Raw genomic sequence first — 24,338 nt, forward strand, 5'->3', positions numbered from 1 at the left:
CACTTATGTTTTATTAACCAAAGGCTGTGCGCGCCCGCGGGGTCGCCGAGACACGCTGGGGGTCAGAGTGGCGCAGGCTGGGGGGCCGTGGCCCCTGCTCTGTGTAGATTGGCCCCCATACTGCATATAGGCTGCCGCGATTAATGAGGCTCTGAAATGAATCTCCGTGGGTTATGATGATGGGACCCCGTCAGGAGTGTGTGTGTGTGTGTGTGTGTGTGTGTGTGTGTGTGTGTGTGTGTGTGTGTGTGCGTGTGTGCGTGTGCGTGTGCGCGTGTGCATGCGTGCCCGTATGTCTGTGAACGTTTGTGCAGTGGTGGAAAAAGTACTCACATATTTTACTAAAGTAAAAGTGTCAATATTGCAATACAGAAATACTCTTATTACAAGTAAAAGTCTGGAGTTCAAAATGTACTAGAATAAAAGTACGAAAGTATTGGCGTCAAAATGTACTTAAAGTAACAAAAGTAAAAGTACATGTTTGAAAATAGCAGATCTACAAGCTTGCAGTGAGCTTGTAGATCGTCTATTTTTAAATAGCCACGGTACAAAATAGGGCTAAAGTGTTTTATGTCTGTCTTATAATATTATAATTTATATCTGCAAAGTAACTAGTAACTAAAGTTTTCAAATAATTGTAGTGGAGTAAAATTACAATATTTGGATGTGAGATAGAAGTAGAAGTAAACGTATTGGAAATTGGAAATAGTCAAGTAAAGTACAAATACCTCAAAACTGTACTAGTTAGCGTGCTTGTCCGTGTGTAGGTGTGTGAGTGTGTGTGCACGCCTGTGTGTGTAGGTGCACGTGTGTCTGTACATGTGTGTGTGTGTGTGTGTGTGTGTGTGTGTGTGTGTGTGTGTGTGTGTGTGTGTGTGTGTGCGCGTGCGCGTGCGTGCACGCACGTGTGTGTGTGTGTGTGTGTGTGTCCATAGGGCAGCTCTGTGGTGATTCTCTTCTGGTCTCCCTTTCGGCTCCATTTGGGAGAGAGAGAGAGAGAGAGAGAGAAGGAATGGCCGTTTTCTCTCCCATGAGAGCTCATTACTAGTTCTTCTCCCATTAGCCGTGTGCTAACCTTCCCCAGACCCTGCACAGTGTCACTCTCAATATCACTCCTGGACACCCGGCACCCCGGGGCCCCTGCCACCGCCAAATTACCCCGCACCCAGCCCTCAAAAATGGCCTTCTCTCTCTCTCTCTCTCTCTCTCTCTCTCTCTCTCTCCCTCCCTCTCAGGGGCGTCACAAGGGGGGGGGGGACATGGGACTGAGTTACTAGGGCCCAAGGTGGAGGGGCCTTAATTATTTTATACTTTAGCTATTGAAAAATAGCAGATACAAGCTCGCAGCGTGGCACTCGGTAGATCTGCTATTTTTAAAAAGTCGTGAAAATGTGTGCAAATCTTTGAATATATGTATTTTTTAAGCGAACATTTGTAACTCAAATTCTAATTATGGGGCGTCCCTGGAACTAAATATTTTGTGATGGTGGTCTGTGGCCAAATAATACATATCATTTTTTGGGGGTCCTTGACATGAAAAGGTTTGAGCACCACTGACATAGAAACATAGGTTTAAAAAAAACTATTATTCAAAAGACTATCTGCTATTTTTCAATAGTTAAAGCACAAAACAATGCGTTCCCAGTCTAAATGGGTTCAACCCCCTCCCCCTATGAAGAACATTCATGGGGGGCCTGCCGTGAATCCCTGTACCCAGGGCCCAGAATTTGGTGCGACACCCCTGCTCCCTCTCCCTCTTCCTCTCTCTCTCTCTCGCTCTCTCTCTCCATCTCTCTCTCTCTCTCTCTCTCTCTCTCTCTCTCTCTCTCTCCCTCCCTCTCTCTCCCTCTCTCTCTCTGTGTGGGGGGTAAAGCGGCTGCTATATCTTCCAGCAGGGCTGAACCACCTCAATGGCACCATTTCCAGGCCCATTCCCGTGGGTTTGATTGGCTTGGCGGTGCATTGATGGTGGAGAGTTGTCACCGTTATGGGTGAGCAGGGAGACAGACGTTATGGGGGAACAGACTGCAGGCGTGTGTTATGCACTGTTGTTGTTTTTTCTTTTTCTTTTTTTCTTTTTACTGAAGTAAAGGTAGAAATACTCTACCGTACAAAGGCTGGTACTCAAAATGTTACTTGAGTTTGGTTTGCAACGCGTTGTGAGTTTATAGATCCACTTGCCTGGTTAATAAACCAGACCGAACACAACAACACCCCCTGGCGGTAGTGGTGTTGTAGTACGGTCTGGAACCAATCCATTGAGATTCTTTTTCCTCAACCAGCTTCAAGGGTTGGCCAATCAGGGTTGTATGCTTGGGGCACGTGGTTTGGGGCTCGCATCACTAGGCTTTAGCCCGCCCCCCAGAAATGAAAGCTCTTCCTGAAATCCCAGACTCTCTTCCCAAAACGAAGTGTGTGATAGAGGCTGGCAACGCCAGGCAATAGATCCACTATTTTTGATTAGCCTAAGTATACTATGACTTAAATGGTAATGTCATGTTTTGTAATAATCAAATTGCGAGTAGGCTACTTCAGTGGAGTAAACAAAATGCAAATGTTTTCTCTGCGATGTAGTGGAATAGAGCAGGGTTAGGCAACCTTAGGTACGGGTGCCAACATTGGCACAGGGGAGGGTGATCACTGGGCTGGCACACTGGCAGAAGTGTGAGAGAGAGGATACTTATTTTAAAATCTTTTTCTTTTTTTTAAACGTGGTAATTAAATGAGGTCACCTGATTTACAGCATATTTACATCCTGCACATACTTCTACATTCATTAAAACTCTGAACTCTGACTGGGGAGGGAGTTGGGGAGATAGGTGGCTTATTGCTAATGATAAGCCGCTAAGTCTAATGATCATTATAACGATGTCCTGCCAATCAAAATATGTCAGAATGTTTGAAGGCGTGTCATTAACATTTATGTTGACATGGCACGCTGACTATCTAGAAAATAAAATCATGGCACTTCATTTCAAAAAGGTTGCTGAGCCTTGGAATAGAGTAAAGTATGGCATAACTTTATTCCATTATAGATTATAGTTTAAAGTATTGTACAAAGTGAAAAGCACCTCAGAATTGTACATTAAAGGAGTAGTTCACCCCCAAAATGACTTTGTTTCTATTGATTAGTCACGCCATGGGTACTAGAGTTCAATAATATTTTTTGGTTTTTGTCACATTCCTAAGACAAAAAATTCATTTGAGTAAATTTACCCCCATTGATTCCGGATGGGGGTAAATTTATTGTTATCACATTTTTGTCTTAGGAATGTGACAAAAAACTAAAAAAAAGTCATTTTGGGGGTGAACTACTCCTTTAAGTACTAGTACTGTACTAGGAGTAAATGTGCTTTTGCACAGCTGGTTGTGATGCAGGCTGTCTGGCCCACGCCTGACCTGCGGGGCTCTGTTCAGATCCACAACGCGCTGTGGAGCGCAGCCCGCCTTGTTAACCACACCATAACATGGTAGACATTCTGCCCACTCCAATGTCCAATGTTCAGGGAAAAATATGATTATTGTGTATGCAGAAGTAGGTGTGTGTGTGTGTGTGTGTGTGTGTGTGTGTGTGTGTGTGTGTGTGTGTGTGTGTGTGTGTGTGTGTGTGTGTGTGTGTGTGTGTGTGTGTGTGTGTGTGTGTGTGTGTGTGTGTGTGTGTGTGTGTGTGTGTGTGTGTGTGTGTTGTAATACAACAGGGATCCAATTTCCCTGGGGTCTTTTCTGTTTCTCCCCCGTGCTGAATTAGTTTGTCAACAGCTGGGCCTGCCAGGCCAATGCCTGCGCGCGCACACACACACACACACACACACACACACACACACACACACACGCACAGAGCAGAGTTCACGTTCAGCTGCACACAACCCGCCTGATTTTCATGCCGCAAGGAAAACAAACAGGGCAGAACTAGAAACAAACCTTCATTTTAACACACTTTGGTTTCCCTCACGCCTGGCGCGCGCGCATGTGTGTGTGTGTGTGTGTGTGAGAGAGAGACTGTGTACAAATGCATTTGCATGTTGTTTTTTCCTTCTTCCAGGTTTTGCATTGGGTCTGGTGGAGGTAGAGGAAGGATTTGCACATTGTGGGTATAGAGAGATATAGATATACATTGTTATCCTCTCTCCTGTCAGGGGAATGCACCAGTGTGTTTTCATCATCCGGCATCATTCAGTAACCAGGTTTTCACTTCTTCTGACTGTTTGTTTTCTGACTTTTTAGACTGAGTTCTTTGCTTTTCGTCACTATCGAGGCAGAAACCTTGTATCTCCACATCTACTTACTTTGTTTTTAAGTTAATTCACCACTTTGTCATAGGCTACTATACAATTAGCCGACCTACAAGCTCACAATGTGTGGTGATGCAACCTCAATGTGAGCTTGCTGATCTGCTATTTTCCCCCATTTCAGAAAAAAAGTCTGAGAAAACATTTCGCCTGGAATGACATGCCCTAATTGAAAGAGTTTGTCTCTGTCCTTACCCTTGTTATTCGTGTGTGTGTGTGCTTATGTGTGTGCATTTCCAGTAGACGGAGGGTGGAGCGAGTGGAGTAAGTGGTCGGCGTGTGGTGCAGACTGCTCCATGTGGCGCAGCAGGGAGTGCACCCAGCCGTCGCCGGGCACCGGGGGCAAAGACTGCCAGGGCCTGGACCTCCAGTCACTCAACTGTACCAGCGAACAGTGTCCTCAGAGTGAGTACTTTTACATGTGATTGCGATCATTTATTAACAAATGTAGCAGTCCCCGGACCCCACTTTGAGAACCACGGCCCTATGGGGTCCTCAGAGTCATTGCAGCGGTGGCCGCCAAGTCATTGTTTGTTATATTTATGAATCTTTAAATATGCCTGAAAATATCCCAAATCATTTAATGGAGGCTGAGAGCGATGGCATAGGAGGAGCACTTGTAAAATGGTAAGTGGTGCATTTATGTAACGCCTCTATCCAAAGCCATTTAGAGTGTGCAATGCATAAGCACACACCTTCTCACACAGAGGGGCAGAGGACACCAATATCTTGCTCGAGGACACTTTGTCACAACAATTTACAATTTAGGCATTTAGCAGACGCTCTTAAGCACAAGGTGAGTCTGGCGGAGCCTGGGATCAAACTGGGAACCTTCCCTTTCCAAAGCGTCCACTCTACTTCCTCTGCCACTGCCACCTGTAGCCATGGAGATTAGTTCGATTATATCCAAGGCCATCGATGTATCTTTTTGTCATCTTTCTACCATTTCCTCTTTCTAAATTGCTGGGTGATGGCTTTGAACTTCTCAAAGTGGTTGCTTTTCAAAGCAACCGCAGATAGTCTAGACGGATGCTTTTAAAAATGTCCGTGACACATCTATATACATATAAATATATACTACTTTGTTCCTCATCTCTGCTCTTTCTAAATGGTCCTTTGATTGCTTTGAACTTTTGTACTTCATTGGTACAGACTGGCAGGGCACTCACCCACCATGCAAACCTGTCAGTGCCACAGGCAGGCAGACAAACAGACAGGAGCTATTACTGTATAATAACAATACCTTGCCACACATGCATACCAGCAGGCAGTGGTGTAAAGTAACTAAGTACATTTACTTAAGTACTGTACTTAAGTACACTTTTGAGTTATTTGTACTTTACTTGAGTAATTCCAATTTCCAATACTTTTACTTCTACTCCACTACATCTCGGATCCAAATATTGTACTTTTACTCCACTGCATTTATTTCCAAACTTTAGTTACTAGTTACTTTGTAGATTGTTATTGTTAATACAAAACATACATTAACCACTTCAGCCGTATATACATTTTGGCCATTTGAAAATAGCCGATCTACAAGCTCACAATGCGTCGCGATGCGGCGCATTGTGAGCTTGTAGATCTGCTATTTTCAAAATGTTTTTAGACAATGATAACTTGAAATGGGACATTCTGCACGATGAGTACTTTTACTTTTGGTACTTTTAGTACATTTTGATACCAATACTTTTGTACTTTTACTCAAGTAAATGTTGAATACCGTACTTCTACTTGTAACAGAGTACATCTACATTGCAGTATTGATACTTTTACTTAAGTAAAGAATGCAAGTACTTTTTACACCACTGCCAGCAGGGCCATAAAGTACAATACAACATATTACACATGTAATTTCAGTGTACTGTACTTTGTCACAGCAAGCAGTCTGTCTAGAAGTTGTTTTTGTGTGTGCTATTGCTCTATTCATGTAACAGCTCTGTTGGGCAGATTCAAAAATAGTCTGATATATATTCTTTTCAACGTTTGGCGGGCGTCGATACGCCACGTGACCGAGGGCTTTTGTGTCCAAAAGCACACATATATATAGATTCCTCCCGCAGCGGAGACGCTCTCATCTTTTGTCCTCCTGTGACCTTATCGACTAGTAAATTTCATAAAGGATGGTGTACGCCTGCACAAGGGAGTGGTATTGATCTGGTTGTGATGCAGGCTGTCTGCATGGAGCCTGGGATCAAACTGGGAACCTTCCCTTTCCAAAGCGTCCACTCTACTTCCTCTGCCACTGCCACCTGTAGCCATGGAGATTAGTTCGATTATATCCAAGGCCATCGATGTATCTTTTTGTCATCTTTCTACCATTTCCTCTTTCTAAATTGCTGGGTGATGGCTTTGAACTTCTCAAAGTGGTTGCTTTTCAAAGCAACCGCAGATAGTCTAGACGGATGCTTTTAAAAATGTCCGTGACACATCTATATACATATAAATATATACTACTTTGTTCCTCATCTCTGCTCTTTCTAAATGGTCCTTTGATTGCTTTGAACTTTTGTACTTCATTGGTACAGACTGGCAGGGCACTCACCCACCATGCAAACCTGTCAGTGCCACAGGCAGGCAGACAAACAGACAGGAGCTATTACTGTATAATAACAATACCTTGCCACACATGCATACCAGCAGGCAGTGGTGTAAAGTAACTAAGTACATTTACTTAAGTACTGTACTTAAGTACACTTTTGAGTTATTTGTACTTTACTTGAGTAATTCCAATTTCCAATACTTTTACTTCTACTCCACTACATCTCGGATCCAAATATTGTACTTTTACTCCACTGCATTTATTTCCAAACTTTAGTTACTAGTTACTTTGTAGATTGTTATTGTTAATACAAAACATACATTAACCACTTCAGCCGTATATACATTTTGGCCATTTGAAAATAGCCGATCTACAAGCTCACAATGCGTCGCGATGCGGCGCATTGTGAGCTTGTAGATCTGCTATTTTCAAAATGTTTTTAGACAATGATAACTTGAAATGGGACATTCTGCACGATGAGTACTTTTACTTTTGGTACTTTTAGTACATTTTGATACCAATACTTTTGTACTTTTACTCAAGTAAATGTTGAATACCGTACTTCTACTTGTAACAGAGTACATCTACATTGCAGTATTGATACTTTTACTTAAGTAAAGAATGCAAGTACTTTTTACACCACTGCCAGCAGGGCCATAAAGTACAATACAACATATTACACATGTAATTTCAGTGTACTGTACTTTGTCACAGCAAGCAGTCTGTCTAGAAGTTGTTTTTGTGTGTGCTATTGCTCTATTCATGTAACAGCTCTGTTGGGCAGATTCAAAAATAGTCTGATATATATTCTTTTCAACGTTTGGCGGGCGTCGATACGCCACGTGACCGAGGGCTTTTGTGTCCAAAAGCACACATATATATAGATTCCTCCCGCAGCGGAGACGCTCTCATCTTTTGTCCTCCTGTGACCTTATCGACTAGTAAATTTCATAAAGGATGGTGTACGCCTGCACAAGGGAGTGGTATTGATCAAAGAATCCTCTATTCAGACCTGTCTCGCCCCCTCATAGTAGACTATATGTGGAATAATATATATAGGATTAGTTATTATTATCCCAAGTCTCATAGTAGACTACATATAGAATTAGTTAGAATTATCCCAGGTCTCAGAGCAGGCATATTATATTGTCTCCAACCTGCAGTGATGTTGTAGCTCCATTTTTATTACTAAACAACATACATAACCACTTAAGCTCTCTATATATTTCTGCTTTTTTCAAAAGCTTTTTATACATTTTGAAAACTTGAAATGCCAGTGAACAGTGTCCTTAGAGTGACTACTTTTACACATGACTGTGATGCTGTATTAACACATCGACTAATTAATGAATCTGTCATTAATGCTTCTGCCATGTCTTTTATCATAAGCCATTGACAGTACATGTGTGCAATACATGCACACACAGAGGGCAGAGGAAACCATGCAAGGCACCAACCTACTCATCGGGAGCAGTCAGGGGTTCAGTGTCTTGCTCAAGGACACTTTGACTACAATTTACAATTTAGGCATTTAGCAGACGATCTTAATCCAGAGCCATTTAAGCAATTAGAACAGCACAAGGTGGGGGCACGGTGGCGCAGTGGTTAGCGCTTTGCCTCACAGCTAGAAGTTCCTGGGTTCGATTCCCGCCGGGGGACGCTGTGGGTGCTGGGGGCGTGTTTCTCCCTCCGCGTCATCAGCACCCACACCCTAGGTGGGGTTGGCGATAGGGCCTTTCTGTGTGGAGTTTGCATGTTCTCCCCGTATCTCCTAGGGTTGATACCCTCACAAAAACATGCAGTAATCCTGGTCTCAATAATGCCTCCCCCTGGCCAGCCGGGGCGCCTGATGGAGGGGAAAGGAACTGGTTGGAATAACGTGTTCCTTCCACGCGCTACGTCCATCCCGGGGAAATCCCCCCTGTCAGGTGAAAAGAAACAACTTGGACTACCCATGCACTGAAGGAAGCATGAGGTCAGTCCGTTGTCTCCCCAGGTGCGGCAGAGGGAGAGCAGAGCCCAGGATTACATAGGCAATTGGCACTGGGTGAAAAAGGGTTGCAAAATCGTGGGATAAAAATTAGTAAAAGAAAAGGACAGCACAAGGTGAGTCTGGGGGAGCACGGGATCGAACTGGAAACCTTCCCTTTCCCAAGCGTCCGCTCTACTTCCTCTGCCACTGCCACCTGTAGCCATGGAAATTAGTTTGATTATATCCAAGGCCATCGATTTACCTTTTTGTCATCTTTCTACCATTTCCTCTTTCTAAATTGCTGGGTGATGGCTTTGAACTTTTCAAAGTGGTTGCTTTTCAAAGCAACCACAGATAGTCTAGACTCTAGATGGAATCTTTTAAAAATGTCTGTGACACATCTACATACATATATACTACTTTGTTCCTCATCTTTGCTCTTTCTAATCTAAATGGTCCTTTGATTGATCAAGTGTACTTTTGTACACTTAATCAAGTAAATTCTGAATACCAGACTTTAACTTGTGACAGAGTATTTCTACTTTGTGGTATTGATACTTCTGCTCAAGTAAAAGAATGTGAGTACTTTTCCCCCCAGTGGGAGCCACATTGCCAGGATTAGAGATGGCGTCCCCTCTCCTGCCAGCCTGTGAGCCCAGCCTGCAGCCCAGTATAATCCATTAAAACCTAACAAATTTCTGTTTCTTTATCTGTGGTGCTCAACGTTTTTTAATGTCAAGGACCCCTATTTGACCGCAGACCACCATCTCAAAATATTTTGTTCCAGGGACCCCGGAGAAAAATAGCAGATCTACAAGCTCATAGCGCGGCACCGAGTGCCGCGCTATGAGCTTGTATATCTGCTATTTTTGAATAGCCAAAGTATACAAAAAATTATGGTTAAAGTGGCTACGTGACAAAAGATGCATTCCCGGTTTTAGTGGTATAAAGAGTACAACCGCAGGGTTTCTCCAGCACCCAGATGGACATGAAAGGGGCAGCTCTGTTTGTTCCCCACAGATATCAAAGCAGGGATTATGCTCTATTTGGATCACGTCGCTGTGGGGAGGAAACCTTTTTACCGCATGTCCAGAAACCTGTTACTTTTCAGGAGATGGAGTGAAAAAAGAACTTAGCTGCTGTTCCAATGACTCCGATGTAGATATTATTTATTCACGAGCTCTTTGTTAATGCCTTTCATTGGATCAATATTTCATGAAACCCACAGACACACGACTTAACCACTTTCACTTAAAACGTAATTAATTTAATGAATGGGTGTTTGGGTGAATGAATGAATGAATGAATTGGTGAATGAATGGATGGATTATTCTCGTCTTTATTTACAACAGATCAAACCAAACTTGTGTGGACTTACAACAAGAAAATCATCATCACAAATCTGCATATCCAACTAACTCACAACACACAAAATCAATTTCAATTACCGAAGCACAATGCTTAGCCTATGCCTATCCTTTACAATCCTTACAAAATAAATTGTAATATTACAAAACCTTAATATATGCTGCAAATTAAAAAAAGAATACAGTATATACAATATAAAAATGAAATCGTGATATATGCTGCAAATATTGCAATTTAAAATACAAACATGAAACGTTGAAGTAACAGGAACGATATCAAAGAAGGGATGTTGCTTGTTGCTGTCGGACACCTTGTATCTCCATACAGTTCAACTTTTTATGTTTTGGTTTGTTTTGTTCATCATTCAACAGTTTCACGCAAAAGTAGTGAAAAAAGCCAATATATGAGCTTGTAGATTGGCTATTTTCACTACTTTCCAATATGTAAATAATATATAATAATAAAAAGGGAATGGTTTAGATTAGAACATACCAGATTTCCACCAGACATGGACAGTGTGAAATATCCCAGGGCTCACACTAGAGCTTGTTATTAAAGTTATTAATAGTGCTGCAGACGCCACCGATCTGCGCGGCAATCACGGGGTTAAACATGGGGCTGCGCTCATCACGGGCCACTGGGTTAATACAAATAAATTATGATTCATACACCCGATTAACACTGTGTGTGTGCGTGTGCGTGTGCGTGTGCGTGCGCGTGCATGTGCATGTGTGTGTGGTGAGAGACCTCAAATCACAAAGGACAAGGAGATAAACAGGCTTCTACTACATATTGGATCCAGTGGTATAAACTAAAGTAACTAAGTACATTTAGTTAAGCACATATTTGTACTTAACTTTAGTATTTCCAATTTCCAATACTTTTACTACTTCTCCACAACATCTCGGATCCAAATATCGTACTTTTACGCCAATACATTTATTTTAACACTTTAGTTACTAGTTACTTTGTATATATCAATTATAATATTATAAAACATACATTAACCGCTTTAGCCCTATCTAGGCTATTTTCAAACATTTTGTACTTGTACTTTTGGTGCTTTGAGTACATTTTGGTGTCAACACTTTTCATACTTTTACAAAAGTACATTTTGAATTCTTGACTTTTCTTTCTCCCCTTTAAGGGAGGACCGGCTGGCAGACCATGTCATCATGCTCATGTCTCTGACACAGCCATAACCATAACAAGGAGTTTACAAAAATGTAAAAGCATCTTCAGATTGTTTACTCATGACTTTTATTGTAACAGAGTATTTCTGCGTTTTTGTGGAGTTGCTACTTTTACTGAACAAACCAGTCACTTCTCCCACCCCTCGTCACACACACGCACACAAACACACACACACGCACACACACACACACACACACACACACACACACACACACACACACACACACACACACACACACACACACACACACACACACACACACACACACACACTCTCTCTCTCTCTCTCTCTCTCTCTCTCTCTCTCTCTCTCAGTGAGTGCTGGCCACTGTAGAGTCCTGGGTCCCAATCTGTGGTGTGCAGATGTGTCTCTGTAGACAATGGCAGTGTGAAGTCATGTAATAACAAGACCAGCAGAGAGGAGCAGCTTCTGGCTTGTCAGCAACAAGCATGTTCGCTGTCGGGTGGAAACCTTGTATGTCCAAAGCTGTTAAAGTTATACTATGCAACCTTTTCAATTAAACAAATCTTAAATTTGATCTAACTATTAAATCACTAAAGTTTTAGAAGACCCACTAAAGCCTTCTGTAAATATGTTTTCTATGATTCTGGCCGGGGACCGGATTTCGCGGCAAAATTATGTCATCATACACTACCGGCCAATCACAGCACGGATCATACACTGCCGGCCAACCACAGCGTGTCTTGCTGACTTCTCAGGAAGTAGCTTGCCTCAACATAACAACAGCATTTACTCTGGTGTAGGAGTCTGTATCTCTGGAATGCCTGGACGCACGGGAACCAGGGACCCCTCTACAGATGCATCTCGGCGAGGTGCAGGCGGACGCGGTGGTATGAGGCCCGGTCCGCGGCGAAAAACGGCCGAAAAAAGCAGACGCGACCGCGGTTTGCTATACCGCTACTGACCACTAGTTGAGCAACTTACACAGTATAGCTTTAACTGTTTTATTATTATTATTTTAACCCATTATTATTATTACCTGGGGCCGATTCTACAAAATGCCTTCTAAATCAATGGTTCTTAAACTTTTTCCCCTTAAATTTTTATCCCATGATTTTGTAACCCATTTTTCACCCAGTGCCAATTGCCTAAACTGTAATCCTGGGCTCTGCTCTCCCTCTGCCAACCTGGGGAGAGCCCTGAACCGAGCTCATGCTTCCTTCAGTGCAGGGGGAGTGAGCAAGCTGCTTCTTATCACCTGACAGGGGGGAGCTTCCCCGGTTGGATGTAGCGCGTGGAAGGAACACGTTATTCCAACCAGTTCCTTTCCCCTCCATCAGGCGCCCGACCGGCCGGGGGGAGGCAGTATATTAGAGACCAGATGTTACTGCATGTTTTTGTGAAGGTATCTACCCTAGGGAACACGGGGAGAACATGCAAACTCCACACAGAAAGAATTGTTCTCAAACTTAAAAGATCTAAAATGACACGGATGCTTTCTCGGCTATTTTCACTGATTATGTGCGACGCTCTTGTACGATGGATTAGGCCAGGTCATTCATTTGCGGGGGGGAAAAAAACATAAAAAAGTTGAAACATGGAGATACAAGGTTTCATGCTTGGTCCATGTCTGCAGCAGCCGTACAGCACTCACTCTCTCCCAATGGAATTTAACAATATAATCACTGCAGTTTGAGCCTTGGCTGTTCTGCTGCCGTCTGTCCATCACATTGTTACTCACACACAAAAGCTTATCGATCTGCCATTTTCAGCAAAAAAAAACCTTCCATGACTTTTCCTAAAAATTCAAGCTAAAGGTTCTCGTTTTATTTCCACCATCATAACCCATCTGACGTAAACTTCACTTCTCCAGAGCTTTGTTGTTCAAGCTTTTCTTTCGCCTATAAGCATGAAATGGCAAAATGAGGCTGCCAGATAAGATATATATCAAGAATAGAAAAATGTGTAATCATGTTCCCTTTCAAAATGAAACATAATTTCATATTGACACTAAGCGATGTTTTAAACTACTGATACTTTTGATACTTTGGAGTGACGCTGTAGTAAGGTCAAGTAGGGCATTGATTTTAGAAAAAACACAAAAAAGTTAGAACATGCAGATACAAGGTTTCTGCCCGACCGCAAGCAAACAACGGTTGTGCTCGGAACGAACCGATTTGAAAATGTAAATAAATCAATGTTTTTTAAGCTTTGATGCCTATGAGATAAAGCCAGCCGAAAAACTGTCTCACAGGGGAAAACTAAAAAACAAGGCTGGCAGGTTGCCCGCTTTAGAGGGCACAGAGAGAATGTCATCATGTATGCGGTATGCGTTCTCCACACCAAATTAGGACAACAACACCACAACGATTATTGTGCTTAATTTGTATAATGAAGTTAATGAACTCCATTTGCAATAGCATCCCATTTTGGTGGGGGCGTGGGTTATTGGATATGATTACTTATTGCGTTAACGCGCTAAGACCGGGTAAGAATCTGTGTCATTTTAGTACAAATCTTTAAAGTGAACATTTGTAACTCAAATATTTGCTTCGGGGGGTCCCTGATACATATTATTTTGAGACTGGGGTCGGTGACCAAATACATATTATTCTACAGTTTACAGTTTAGGCATTTAGCAGACGCCATTACGTCTAGGGGTCCTTGACATGAAAAGGTTTGAGTACCACTGACATAGAAACATGTGTTTTTCCAAAACCTTAGAAGAATTTAGAAGACATTATATAGAATCGGGTAAAAAATAGTCAAAGCCGATTTTTCAAAAATAGCAGGTCTACAAGCTCGCAGCGCGGCACTCGGTGCCGCGCTGTGAGCTTGTATATCTGCTATTTTTCAATAGTTATAACATAACATAACGGTTAAAGTAATAAAGCGTAATAGTGCGTTCCCGTTCTTTCTGGGTTAAAACCCCCAGGAGTGTTAATCTCTCATCGCTGTGGTTTTCATATTTTCTGCAAATGGGGACTAATTCAACGTGCAAACAGCTGATAATGCACCGTGGGAGGCTTGTGTTTGTCCGCGGCGGCGAGGGAGCTTCTATCAGTCCGTGGTGGAAGAAACGATTATCTGATTTTATTTTAGTTAACCACCATACAGTGGGGGTAGATTGTCTATTGTTGTGTGTGTTTCGGTGTTAAGATATACAGTAACTAAAGGGCGGACTGCCCCCACCCGCAGATATTCATTTCAATGAAAGTTGCTCAGTGGCGTTTGAAGCACCTGGAAGACTGCCGGAAGTACCCCGAATAAGGAGCCTGTCTCAATATCGAGGCCAATAGCTAGCGTTTCAGATTATAGAAGCATGAGAAGCATAACATAATAACATTATGTTATCTACCCAAATGTATCTAAATAGGGCCACCTCATTGTTGTAATGCACTTGCCTTTTGGATCTCTCTTAACCCATTTAGTGCTCCAGACATGAACGGGTTAAATGTCCAGCGTGCCTCTCGCAGGGCTCCATACGCGGCCAGTATCTTATTTTGAAGGCCAGAAGTCCATTGTGTAAACACTTCCGGGTTGACGTCATGACGTCATTCAACCGAAGCCATCGTCACCCCATGCCGTTCCTAAAATGGCCGATCGATGCCTTTGTTATTATGTTATTGTAGCGAGAATCTAATGCCATCCTTGGCTTTAAAAGTGTTGTTTGGAGAAAATGGACATTAAAGATGAGATCCACCGTCGGCCTCCATGTTATGGGATTACTATTTTGTGCACATGGATCCGTGATGATGATGAATCGGCGAGGCCGATCGTGCCAGGACGTTCCAACGGACTGTAGGGTAGGAGAACCGGCGTTACTCTATATACAGTATTTTACGCGAGTATACTCGGGATCGGCATTCTAAATACTTGAGTATTTTTCACGAGTATACTCGGGATCGGCTACAAATGAGTTAAGCCATATATGGATAAACTGAGGGGTTAAACACTTACAGTGACAGTAACATGTACACTATCATGATGGTGTAGGTCTTTTGGGGTTATTTTATTGACATGAAAGAATAACAGTGACACAGTCACAGGAGGCTCAAGCTCAAGGCCCCCCCCCCCTAGCTCAGAGGCGCCTGGGCCTGTTGGGTAATCGTCCCTGAGCGTGCGCAGTAACGTTTTAAATGTGGAAGTGCTGCTATCCTGTCAGCCGGGAGTGTTGGGCGGGAGGAGTAGGACGAAGGCCCTTTGTCCTCCCGGTGGGGGCTCTCTGGCATGGGAGGCATGGGAGTCAGTAGGATAGAACAGCAGTGACAACACAGAAAGGAATTAATTGGCATAACGAATAAAAAGATTTAAAAAAAAATTCAGTACTCGGGTATATGTACTCACTGTAGTTACTTTCCACCGCTGGGTGTGACCCCCCCCCCTCACTCCCCCCATTGAGAAACGGCCTGAGCGTTTGTTTCGGGGGCCCATATATTTCACGGTGACTCGCGGGGAGATGGGATGACTGTATTGTGGGAGATAGTGATGGTCACGTTCACTTTGAGAGTTTTAGTAGCCATATTTCCCTGACCTTAAGAACTCCAGTGTTATTCATCTTGGGGCGGGCTGACTGCGACTGGCCATGGGATGAAATATATGCCGGCACCGCTTGATAAATGTCCCATGTGGGGGGAGGGGGAGAGAGAGAGAGATGCGGGGAAGGCTGCGTTGCATTTTATTTTATCAGCGTACGTGGAAGAGCAGAAGGGAAGAGCAGGTATATGGTTACATTCGGGGCAGAAAGCTCTTATCTCCACTAGGGATGGCCGGACGCTATGAAAATTTCATATCACGATTATTGTGACCAAAGACATCGCGATTTACGATATTATCGCGATAATCAAAACCACCAACATGCATTATCCTGGGGCGTAACATTTGCCCAAAAAATAGCAGATCTACAAGCTCACAACACGTTGTGTTGCGACGTGAATGATTTGGTAGAGAGTAAAAAAAAGACTGTATCAAGTATGTTATGTCCAGGTCTGTTTTACCAATTGTGACCGAACACAGCTGAGGGCTAGACATTGAATTTTTTTTTCATTATCATTTTTTCATTTCATTTGAAAGTTGGGAATCATAGCTACAAAATGATATATAACAATTTTGTAGATATGGCTCATAGAGTTATGCCATGCAGAAATACTAGATCTGAGAAATTCAGCCTTTTAGATGAAATGTAACCTGCAAAATGTGAGGTTTCTCTTCACATTAATTTAAAAAAGTCTTATTTACATGCAGAGTTAAGCTCTGGTGTTTAAGTGAAATGTAGCCTGATATTTATGAAATGCTTTTGTGGCTTTATCACATTTTAGAAAAAAAAAGAAAAGAAAAAAGTAATTTCAGGGCTGGTCTAAAGCTGTACTTTTCCGAAATGACTGCCCCTCGGCTATGCTGGGTCACAATTATAGAAGGTTTAAATGGAAGCGTTTTGAGCTGTATAGTGATCTGTAGTGTGAGCTGAAGTATGATCATACTGTATGTCACAGGTTTTGGACATAGGAGGTTTCCACCTGACCGAGATGATCTACGGTACATTGCATTGTAGATTGGGGTCCCGCAGAGATACAACAACGGTATGAAATAGGGGTCCGTGGCCTAGTGTAACTCATTACAAAAAACCTTGAAGACCCTTGAACTAGAGGTTGGGGCAGCTATACTGTATACGTGGCCTTCACACCTACGTCGCACCGCCGGTCCGTCCCAATATGACGATGAGTCACAGAGTCAGTGTCGAGGGCTTTGTCAGGGAGGGTTCTTAAAATGAGAAATGGCTGGAGAATGACTGCTCTCTGGTCTGAAGCGTTGCTACGACCATCACCTTACCGCCCGTCGCCATGGAGATGAACCAGCCGGCCCACACTGGCCCTGAGCCAATCCCAGCACCATAAACCTGGTACCAGTCTGGCCCTGAGCCAATCCCAGCACTCTAAACCTGACGAGCATAGCCCTCAGCCAATCCCAGCTCTCTAAACCTGACCAGCAGCCTGGCCCTGAGCCAATCCCAGCACTCTAAACTCAAGTTCGCACGCAACGCACACACGCACGCACGCACACAGAAATCAGAGATGGAGAGCAGAGGTAGAAAAAGTACTCAATTGTAACACTTAAGTAGAAGTATCAATACTGCAATGTAGAAACACTCTTGTCAGTCACAAGTAAAAGTCCGGTAATCGAAATTTACTAGCGTAAAAGTGCAAAAGTATAATGGCATCAAAATGTACTTAAAACACCAAAAGTAAGTTGGAATGGCAAGGAATCGCAGGATAACATTTATTAAAATCTTTCTAAAATAGCAGATCTAGAAGCTTGTTGTTGCTCAGCTATTCTCAAATAGCCAAAGTCATGGGGCTGAAAAAATCTATACAGTACGTTTTCAAATAATTGTAGTGGAGTAAATAGTACAATATTTGCCTCTGAGATTTAAGGCCCATTCCCACTGGGCGCGATAAAGATAGAGATAACGATCATTATGTCAGCGTTCACGGCGTTGCCATCCACTTCAATTGAGAACGATAATATATTTGTTTTATCTTTATCGTTATCTTTATTGCGCCCAGTGGGAATGGGCCACTAGTCTAGTAAAAGTGTTGAAAATTGGAAATACACCAGTAAAGTAAAAAGAAATATCTTGAAATTGTACTTAGTGCGGTACTTGAGAAAATGTACTTAGTTACTTTCCACCACTGATGGAGAGAGCGAGAGAGAGAGAGAGAGAGGGGGGGGGGGGGGGGGGGGAGAGGGAGAGAGGGAGAGAGAGAGGGAGAGGGGGGGGGAGGGAGGGAGAGAGGGAGAGGGATAGAGAGAGAGAGAGAGAGGAGGAGGGGGAGAAGTGAGATTCCTGCCCAGGGTCAGCTAATCACATCCATAGTTTATCAGGAAGCCTGTGTCAATCAGACGGAGGGGGAGAGTGAGGTCATGGACTCAGAATGGAAAGGGGCTTCACTCTGCCAATTATGTCAAGTGTTAGAGAGTGACTCAGCCATGAGTACCTCAGAGGAGGAGAGAGAGAGGAGAGAAGGGTAGAGGGGGGAAAAAAATGTGTTTGTGAGAGAGAAAGAGAGAGTACACAGAGAGAAAGGGAGCACCGGAGGCGAAATAAAGTCGAGCTCATCCAATTATAAAACCTGATTAGCCGTGTCAATTAAACCGTGATGGACGTCCTTTCAATTATTCGCCCGGCCTCATGGAAATCGATGAGGCCGGGCGGGGAGGGGGGGGGGGGAGGTCGGGGGCAGCGAATGGCCGCGAGCTCGCCGAGGCGGCCGGCCCGGCCTCTGCGGTTTAGAAGTGGGGTCCGATCGTTGCGCTGTCACACCTGGTGGCCCAGATAAAAACTCCAGTCAGCGATGCCACTGATAAAAGCCCAGCACAGATTACAGGGTGGACAAAAGGCAGAGTGACAGAGAAGGGAAGCGATAGCGGAAGACAGAGATGCTTGTCTTGTGTACCGGGGTCACAGATGCTATTGGATGGGGGAATAGAAAGGTATTGGATCTTTTGCATCAGAGGTCAGCTCTTTTTTTTTGGGGGGGGGGGGGGGGGGGATTGAGCCCCTCGAACGGCAAACAACAAGCGAGTGTTTGTTGTTTACCTGAGCCCACTGGAGCGTCTTCCTTGCCACCGGTAGAATTAAACTATTCAAGCTCACGAAACTATAGAAGCTTGCAATGCGTCGCCATCTGCTATTTTCAAAAAAGATTTGTAGCCTATACATTTGAGAACTTGAAATGGGACTTTCTGCATAATGAGTACTTTCTACTTTTGTTACTAAGTGCATTTTCATGCCAATACCTTTGTACTTTTACTCAGTTTGAATTCCGGACTTTGACTTGCAACACAAGTACTTCTAGATTGCTAGATTATTGAGTACTCTTTCCAGTACTGCATCGGTGAGTGTACTGTATTGTTCTGTATGTGAGCAGCAGTCAGTATGGGGGATTTGCATTGCAGTAATCAGCTCCGTTATAACAGTGCTGCACGGTTCGTCTCTAAACCCAGCGGATGTTGGTTGGGGATGTGACATATTTTAATGAACATCCCGGCGTTATGGCATCCTTCTGCCACTGTGTACACGCACGCACGCACGCACGCACGCACGCACGCACGCACGCACGCACGCACGCACGCACGCACGCACGCACGCACGCACGCACGCGCACGCTTCCAGTCGCTCTGCAGGAAGCGTGTGCTCGCGCCTCACTCAGCTTCGGAAACACCGATTTGACAACTTTTAATTGGTGTTAATAAACCCGTGACTGCACGGGAACAGCACCATTTTAATTAGTGGAAATGCTAAGACTATAGGTGGGAAACGGTCAAACACAACTGGAATCTATGTTCTGTTTTTATCTCACCTTCCCTCTGTCTCTCTCTCTTCCTCTTTTTCTCTCTCCATTTCATCTCATTTCATCCGTTTGTCCTTGTAGTAGTCCCACCCCCACCACCCCTACCAATGAAAAAAATCCATTCCATTTCTTCCCAAACAAAAGCCTCCTGACATACTAGCGGTCTTTAAGAGAAATGCCAGAATCTATTTCATGGGTGATTATCTCAGGGAAAAATCTGATACCTTAAGTAGTGGGATTATGGTGCTGCAGCGTTGGCCGAGGCTTTGTGGAGCGGCCATCATATAATGCCAGAGCTCCGCTGACATGTAATCAATTGTGAATGAGCGGCGTGGTCCAGACACGGGCAAACTGAACAGATCATGTGTTGTCTTATTGACATCATGAAAACCTTAACGGTGTGTATGTAGGCTGCCGGACAGTCTCACGGGACCAACCTCTTACCTTCAGCTCTAGTGCTCTCTTTAGAAATGACGTGTACGCACAGAGCTGTTACATTGCAACTGAGGGAAATCTGACGTTACTATAAGCATACGAATTGTGCATCAGAAATAGCCTATATCCACATAGGCCTAATATGTGGACTTCTGCTGCCTCTGCCGAGATGGTGGCTGTAGACTATGAAAACAAGCCCAAAAGAAGCAACGACTATTTGAAAATAGCAGATCTACAAGCTCACAACGCGCCATGATTCGATGCCTTGTGGGCTTGTAGATATGCTATTTTCAACAACAAACTAAAAGAAAATCGAACCTCTGTTCGAAGTGGAGCTGTGTGTGTGTGTGTGTGTGTGTGTGTGTGTGTGTGTGTGTGTGTGTGTGTGTGTGTGTGTGTGTGTGTGTGTGTGTGTGTGTGTGTGTGTGTGTGTGTGTGTGTGTGTGTGGGTGTCTGGCCTGGCCTGAACAACAGCGCCCTTGTGTGGTCACAAACGGTCCTGTTCAAACTCAACGACAGTTCTCACTTGACGGTGAGGACAGTTCTCACTTGACGGTGAGGACAGTTCTCACTTGACGGTGAGGACACACATTGCTGCCTATGGGGAGCTCTGTTCCACACAGCTCCAAAAACATCATCTTGGGGGGAAAAAAGGTGATTTTGGAATACTTTTAAAAACATTTTTAGATGGGGGGCCCCACTGACAAATGCATATTAATCTGAGGGTCCTTGATATGAAAATGTATAAGAACCACTGTTTAAAAAAACATTAGGAAACAAACCCAAATAAGAAACTACACTTTAAAGACAAGCCCAAATAAAGCTGCAACTACGAATATTTACAAGCGACATTACAGAAAAACAAGCCCAAAAGACGCTTATAATAAATAATTATTTCCTCTCGTGAGGGAAATTCAGTATTTTCAGCCCAACCCAGCTGATTCGCTGCCCACAAGGAGCGTTGTGAGCAATTAGGGGTTAAGAGTCTTGCTCAGGGACACACATTGACATTGCTACCCTGGCCTGGAATCGAACCTGGGACAACCAGGGGCTCTGGTTCCCTAGACGGGCTCCCTAACCATTCAGCTATGCCGCCCCGTTTAGAATAAGTGGACGTGGCAACACTGAACAACGACAAAAAAAATGTACTCAGTTACTTCCCGTCGCTGCTCTTTGTCTCTCTCTATCCGTGCTGCTGGCTCGCCACACACGGCAGCCTCCAGCAGCTTAACCTCTGTGCCACGCACCTCCGTTCCTCAAAGCCCCACTGAGTGAGACTGTTCCCTTCTGCTGCTGCTGCTGCCACGGTACAACGCCCCCATTGCTCATGAGCACAAAGGCCTGCTGTAAAAAAAAATCTCCCAGAAAGAAGTAACCCCAACCCAACCACACCTCCGCCACAACATTCATTCACCCGCGCAGGGCTGGAGAGACAGCCGAGGAAAATCCCATTTCTCCCTCAATATGGACACGCATGCCAGCACACACACACACACACACACACACACACAGGCACGTGCACACATAGACATCAAAGGGGGCTTGAGCCCCTGCCCTTTTATCCGTCTGTAAAAAGTGTCCTCTCCAGACCATCAATGCAGTTTTCACTATGGTGAAAGAAATGCAAATGCCCCTCTTTCCATGCCATACCTGAAGGCAGCATTTAAGAGAATTGCCTTGTCCAAACTCTCCTGAACTTTAATGCAGCATCTTATGTTGAAAGAACGTCCCTCTCTGTGTAGAAATCCATGCTGTACGTATGCCACATCTCCAGTATTTACTTGATTATGCTTAGTTTAGTGTGGTATCAAGTACTGAAAATACGCGTTGTGAGCTTGGAAGTAGCCTATTATCACCAAAAGGCCCTTTTAGAAATATCAGCCCCTGCCTCTCTAACATTCTCTGCATGTCCCTGGACACGCATGCAAGCACAAACGCTTGCTTGCACATACGCACGCTTGCGATGTTTGTCAAGACTTAAGCAGGCATCTCTCCGCGCTTTGCGAGAGAGACTGCATAAGAGTTGCCAGAATTTCATAAGCAAATCCCCTCATTTGTTTATGGTCATCCTCTGGGATTGAAATCCCCGAGTGTGTGCTTGTGTGGCGTGCGCACTGGCATGTGAGCGAGTGTGTGTTCGCCCATACATGCGTCCATACGTGCATCTGTGTGTGCAAGAGAAGGAAGCTGTATGTGTGTGTGTGTGTGTGTGTGTGTGTGTGTGTGTGTGTGTGTGTGTGTGTGTGTGTGTGTGTGTGTGTGTGTGTGTGTGTGTGTGTGTGTGTGTGTGTGTGTGTGTGTGTGTGTGTGTGTGTGTGTGTGTGTGTGTGTGTAGATATGTTGTGTGTGTGTGTGTCCATGGGTGCCAGAGTTAAGTGTTTATTTATGTAATAGCTACAGTGTTTATTTGATCCAGTCGCTCATGCTTGGACTTGGCTGTATGCTAATCCTGAGAGGATGCTTAAGGAAATGGTGCTTTTTGATGTCTTGTGGTTTGTCCTCAGCTCGATGTTTGAGGCAGAAGCAGCTATTTCAGTTGCTTACGTAAGGGTTTTAGAGCTGTACTAGCCTCGTCTCCTTCCAAAACACTATACCGTCTTTGTCGGGTGGAAACCTTGTATGTCCAAAACGGTTACTTTTTAGGAAATGATATATACTTGTCCTGTGCCCGGGGATGTACGATGAATAATATTGGAGAACCCAGACCGGTGCCCGCTGGGCAGAATAGTCAACATCGATGTCCAGTTGTCTGTCTGGCTGGCACTCTTTTATGCCCATATATGGTGTACTGTGTCCAGGCCAGTCTGTGATGTCATCTCCAAATTTGGGCAGTAGGGGTGCTGATCTCCATCACTGAGGCGATTTGATACGCATCTCGATACACTGCCAGCGATACAATATATTTGCGATACATTGAAATCCTACCGATGCGATGCATTACGATTCATACCTGAGCCCGATGCGATACGATTTACCCCTGTTCCCGATACGATGCGATACACCCCTTTTCCTGATTTTATTGCGATTTGGACTTCAAATCTGCTATACAATAACAATACCAGTGATTCTCTAACTTTAAAAGTTTAAGGACCATCATAACTCAGAGAGTACAAATGGAATCAAATGAACCTATAACAAGAGTAAAACTAAATGTAAACAATTACTGGCAGTCACAGCTGCTGTAAACGGTTCAAGACGCCTCGGAAACACAGGGCAGAATGAAATACTACATGAAAAACCGATTCAGACATGCAGCGAACGATACATCACGATACCATACATCACGATGCGATACATCACCATTTCAGACGTCAATTGTACCGATACACATTGAATGAAACGATTCACTCGTATTGCGCACGTTTACGTATCGATTAATCTCAGCAATCCCTACACTGTAGTGATGTCAGTCAGTGATGTCAGTTGGGCTTTGTTGATGTCAGTTGGGCATTTGTTGGTGGTGGTGGCGACACTGTTTAGTATCAGTGATGTCAGCATGCAGACAGACAGTCAGACGGTGGACATTCACTAAATGAATAGATAGATATACAAAAAATGTCCCAAGCTCTTGTTAATACTTTTCATTGGTTGTGTCTCAAATCCACGGACGGACACACTTCTATAAGCTGTCGCAACCGTTGTGACTTTAGAGATTGGCTATTTTCACTACTAGTACGCCACACTCTTGTAAAAAACAATATATGGAGATACAAGGTTTCTGTCCGACGGCAACGATATTTAAACATTTTCAGGAGAGAAGCAGTGTTTCGATGCAGAGCGAGGAATGTTGAGTTGACGCAGGGCCATTAAACAGACCTCCTACACATATTTTTTCCAGGCAGAACCGTGGCAAAGACGGTGTAATGAAAATGCGAGTGCAAATACAGCAGTGGGCATCGCTATTTATGAATTTATTTTTTTCTTAGTCATTCAACTTATATTCAAACCTATGTGGGATGGCATTGAGGGAGAGCGCCTCATTTTCTTTGCCAGGCTGTGTTTGCTGCAAAATCGCTGCAATCCGTGACTTATTGTAATGACGGGAAAACAAGCAGTGCAAGGTACAGATTGGTCTAAAGTCTAAATGTTTTATGTCACAGTGGTTTCCAAACTTTTTAGCTCAAGACCCGAGAAAGAGAAAATAGTTGTTTGCCCGGGACCCAAACCAGTGAAAATATCAGATCTACAAGCAGAGCTTGGAATATATGCTATTTTCACTACTTCT

General features: G+C 43.8%; 1 protein-coding gene across 1 annotated transcript in view; it reads left to right on the forward strand.

Moving 5' to 3' along the window:
- Positions 1–24,338, forward strand: part of unc5a (unc-5 netrin receptor A) — a gene marked incomplete at both ends in the record, with an annotated part of 299,628 nt that overhangs the window by 182,739 nt on the left and 92,551 nt on the right. The window contains one exon of the mRNA XM_080746558.1: positions 4,530–4,694. Within this exon, the coding sequence (XP_080602684.1) occupies positions 4,530–4,694 (165 nt within the window). The remainder of the gene's footprint in view (positions 1–4,529; positions 4,695–24,338) is intronic.

This window comes from Nannobrachium achirus (genome assembly GCF_963921795.1).
Source record: "Nannobrachium achirus genome assembly, chromosome: 17".
Lineage (NCBI taxonomy): Eukaryota > Metazoa > Chordata > Actinopteri > Myctophiformes > Myctophidae > Nannobrachium > Nannobrachium achirus.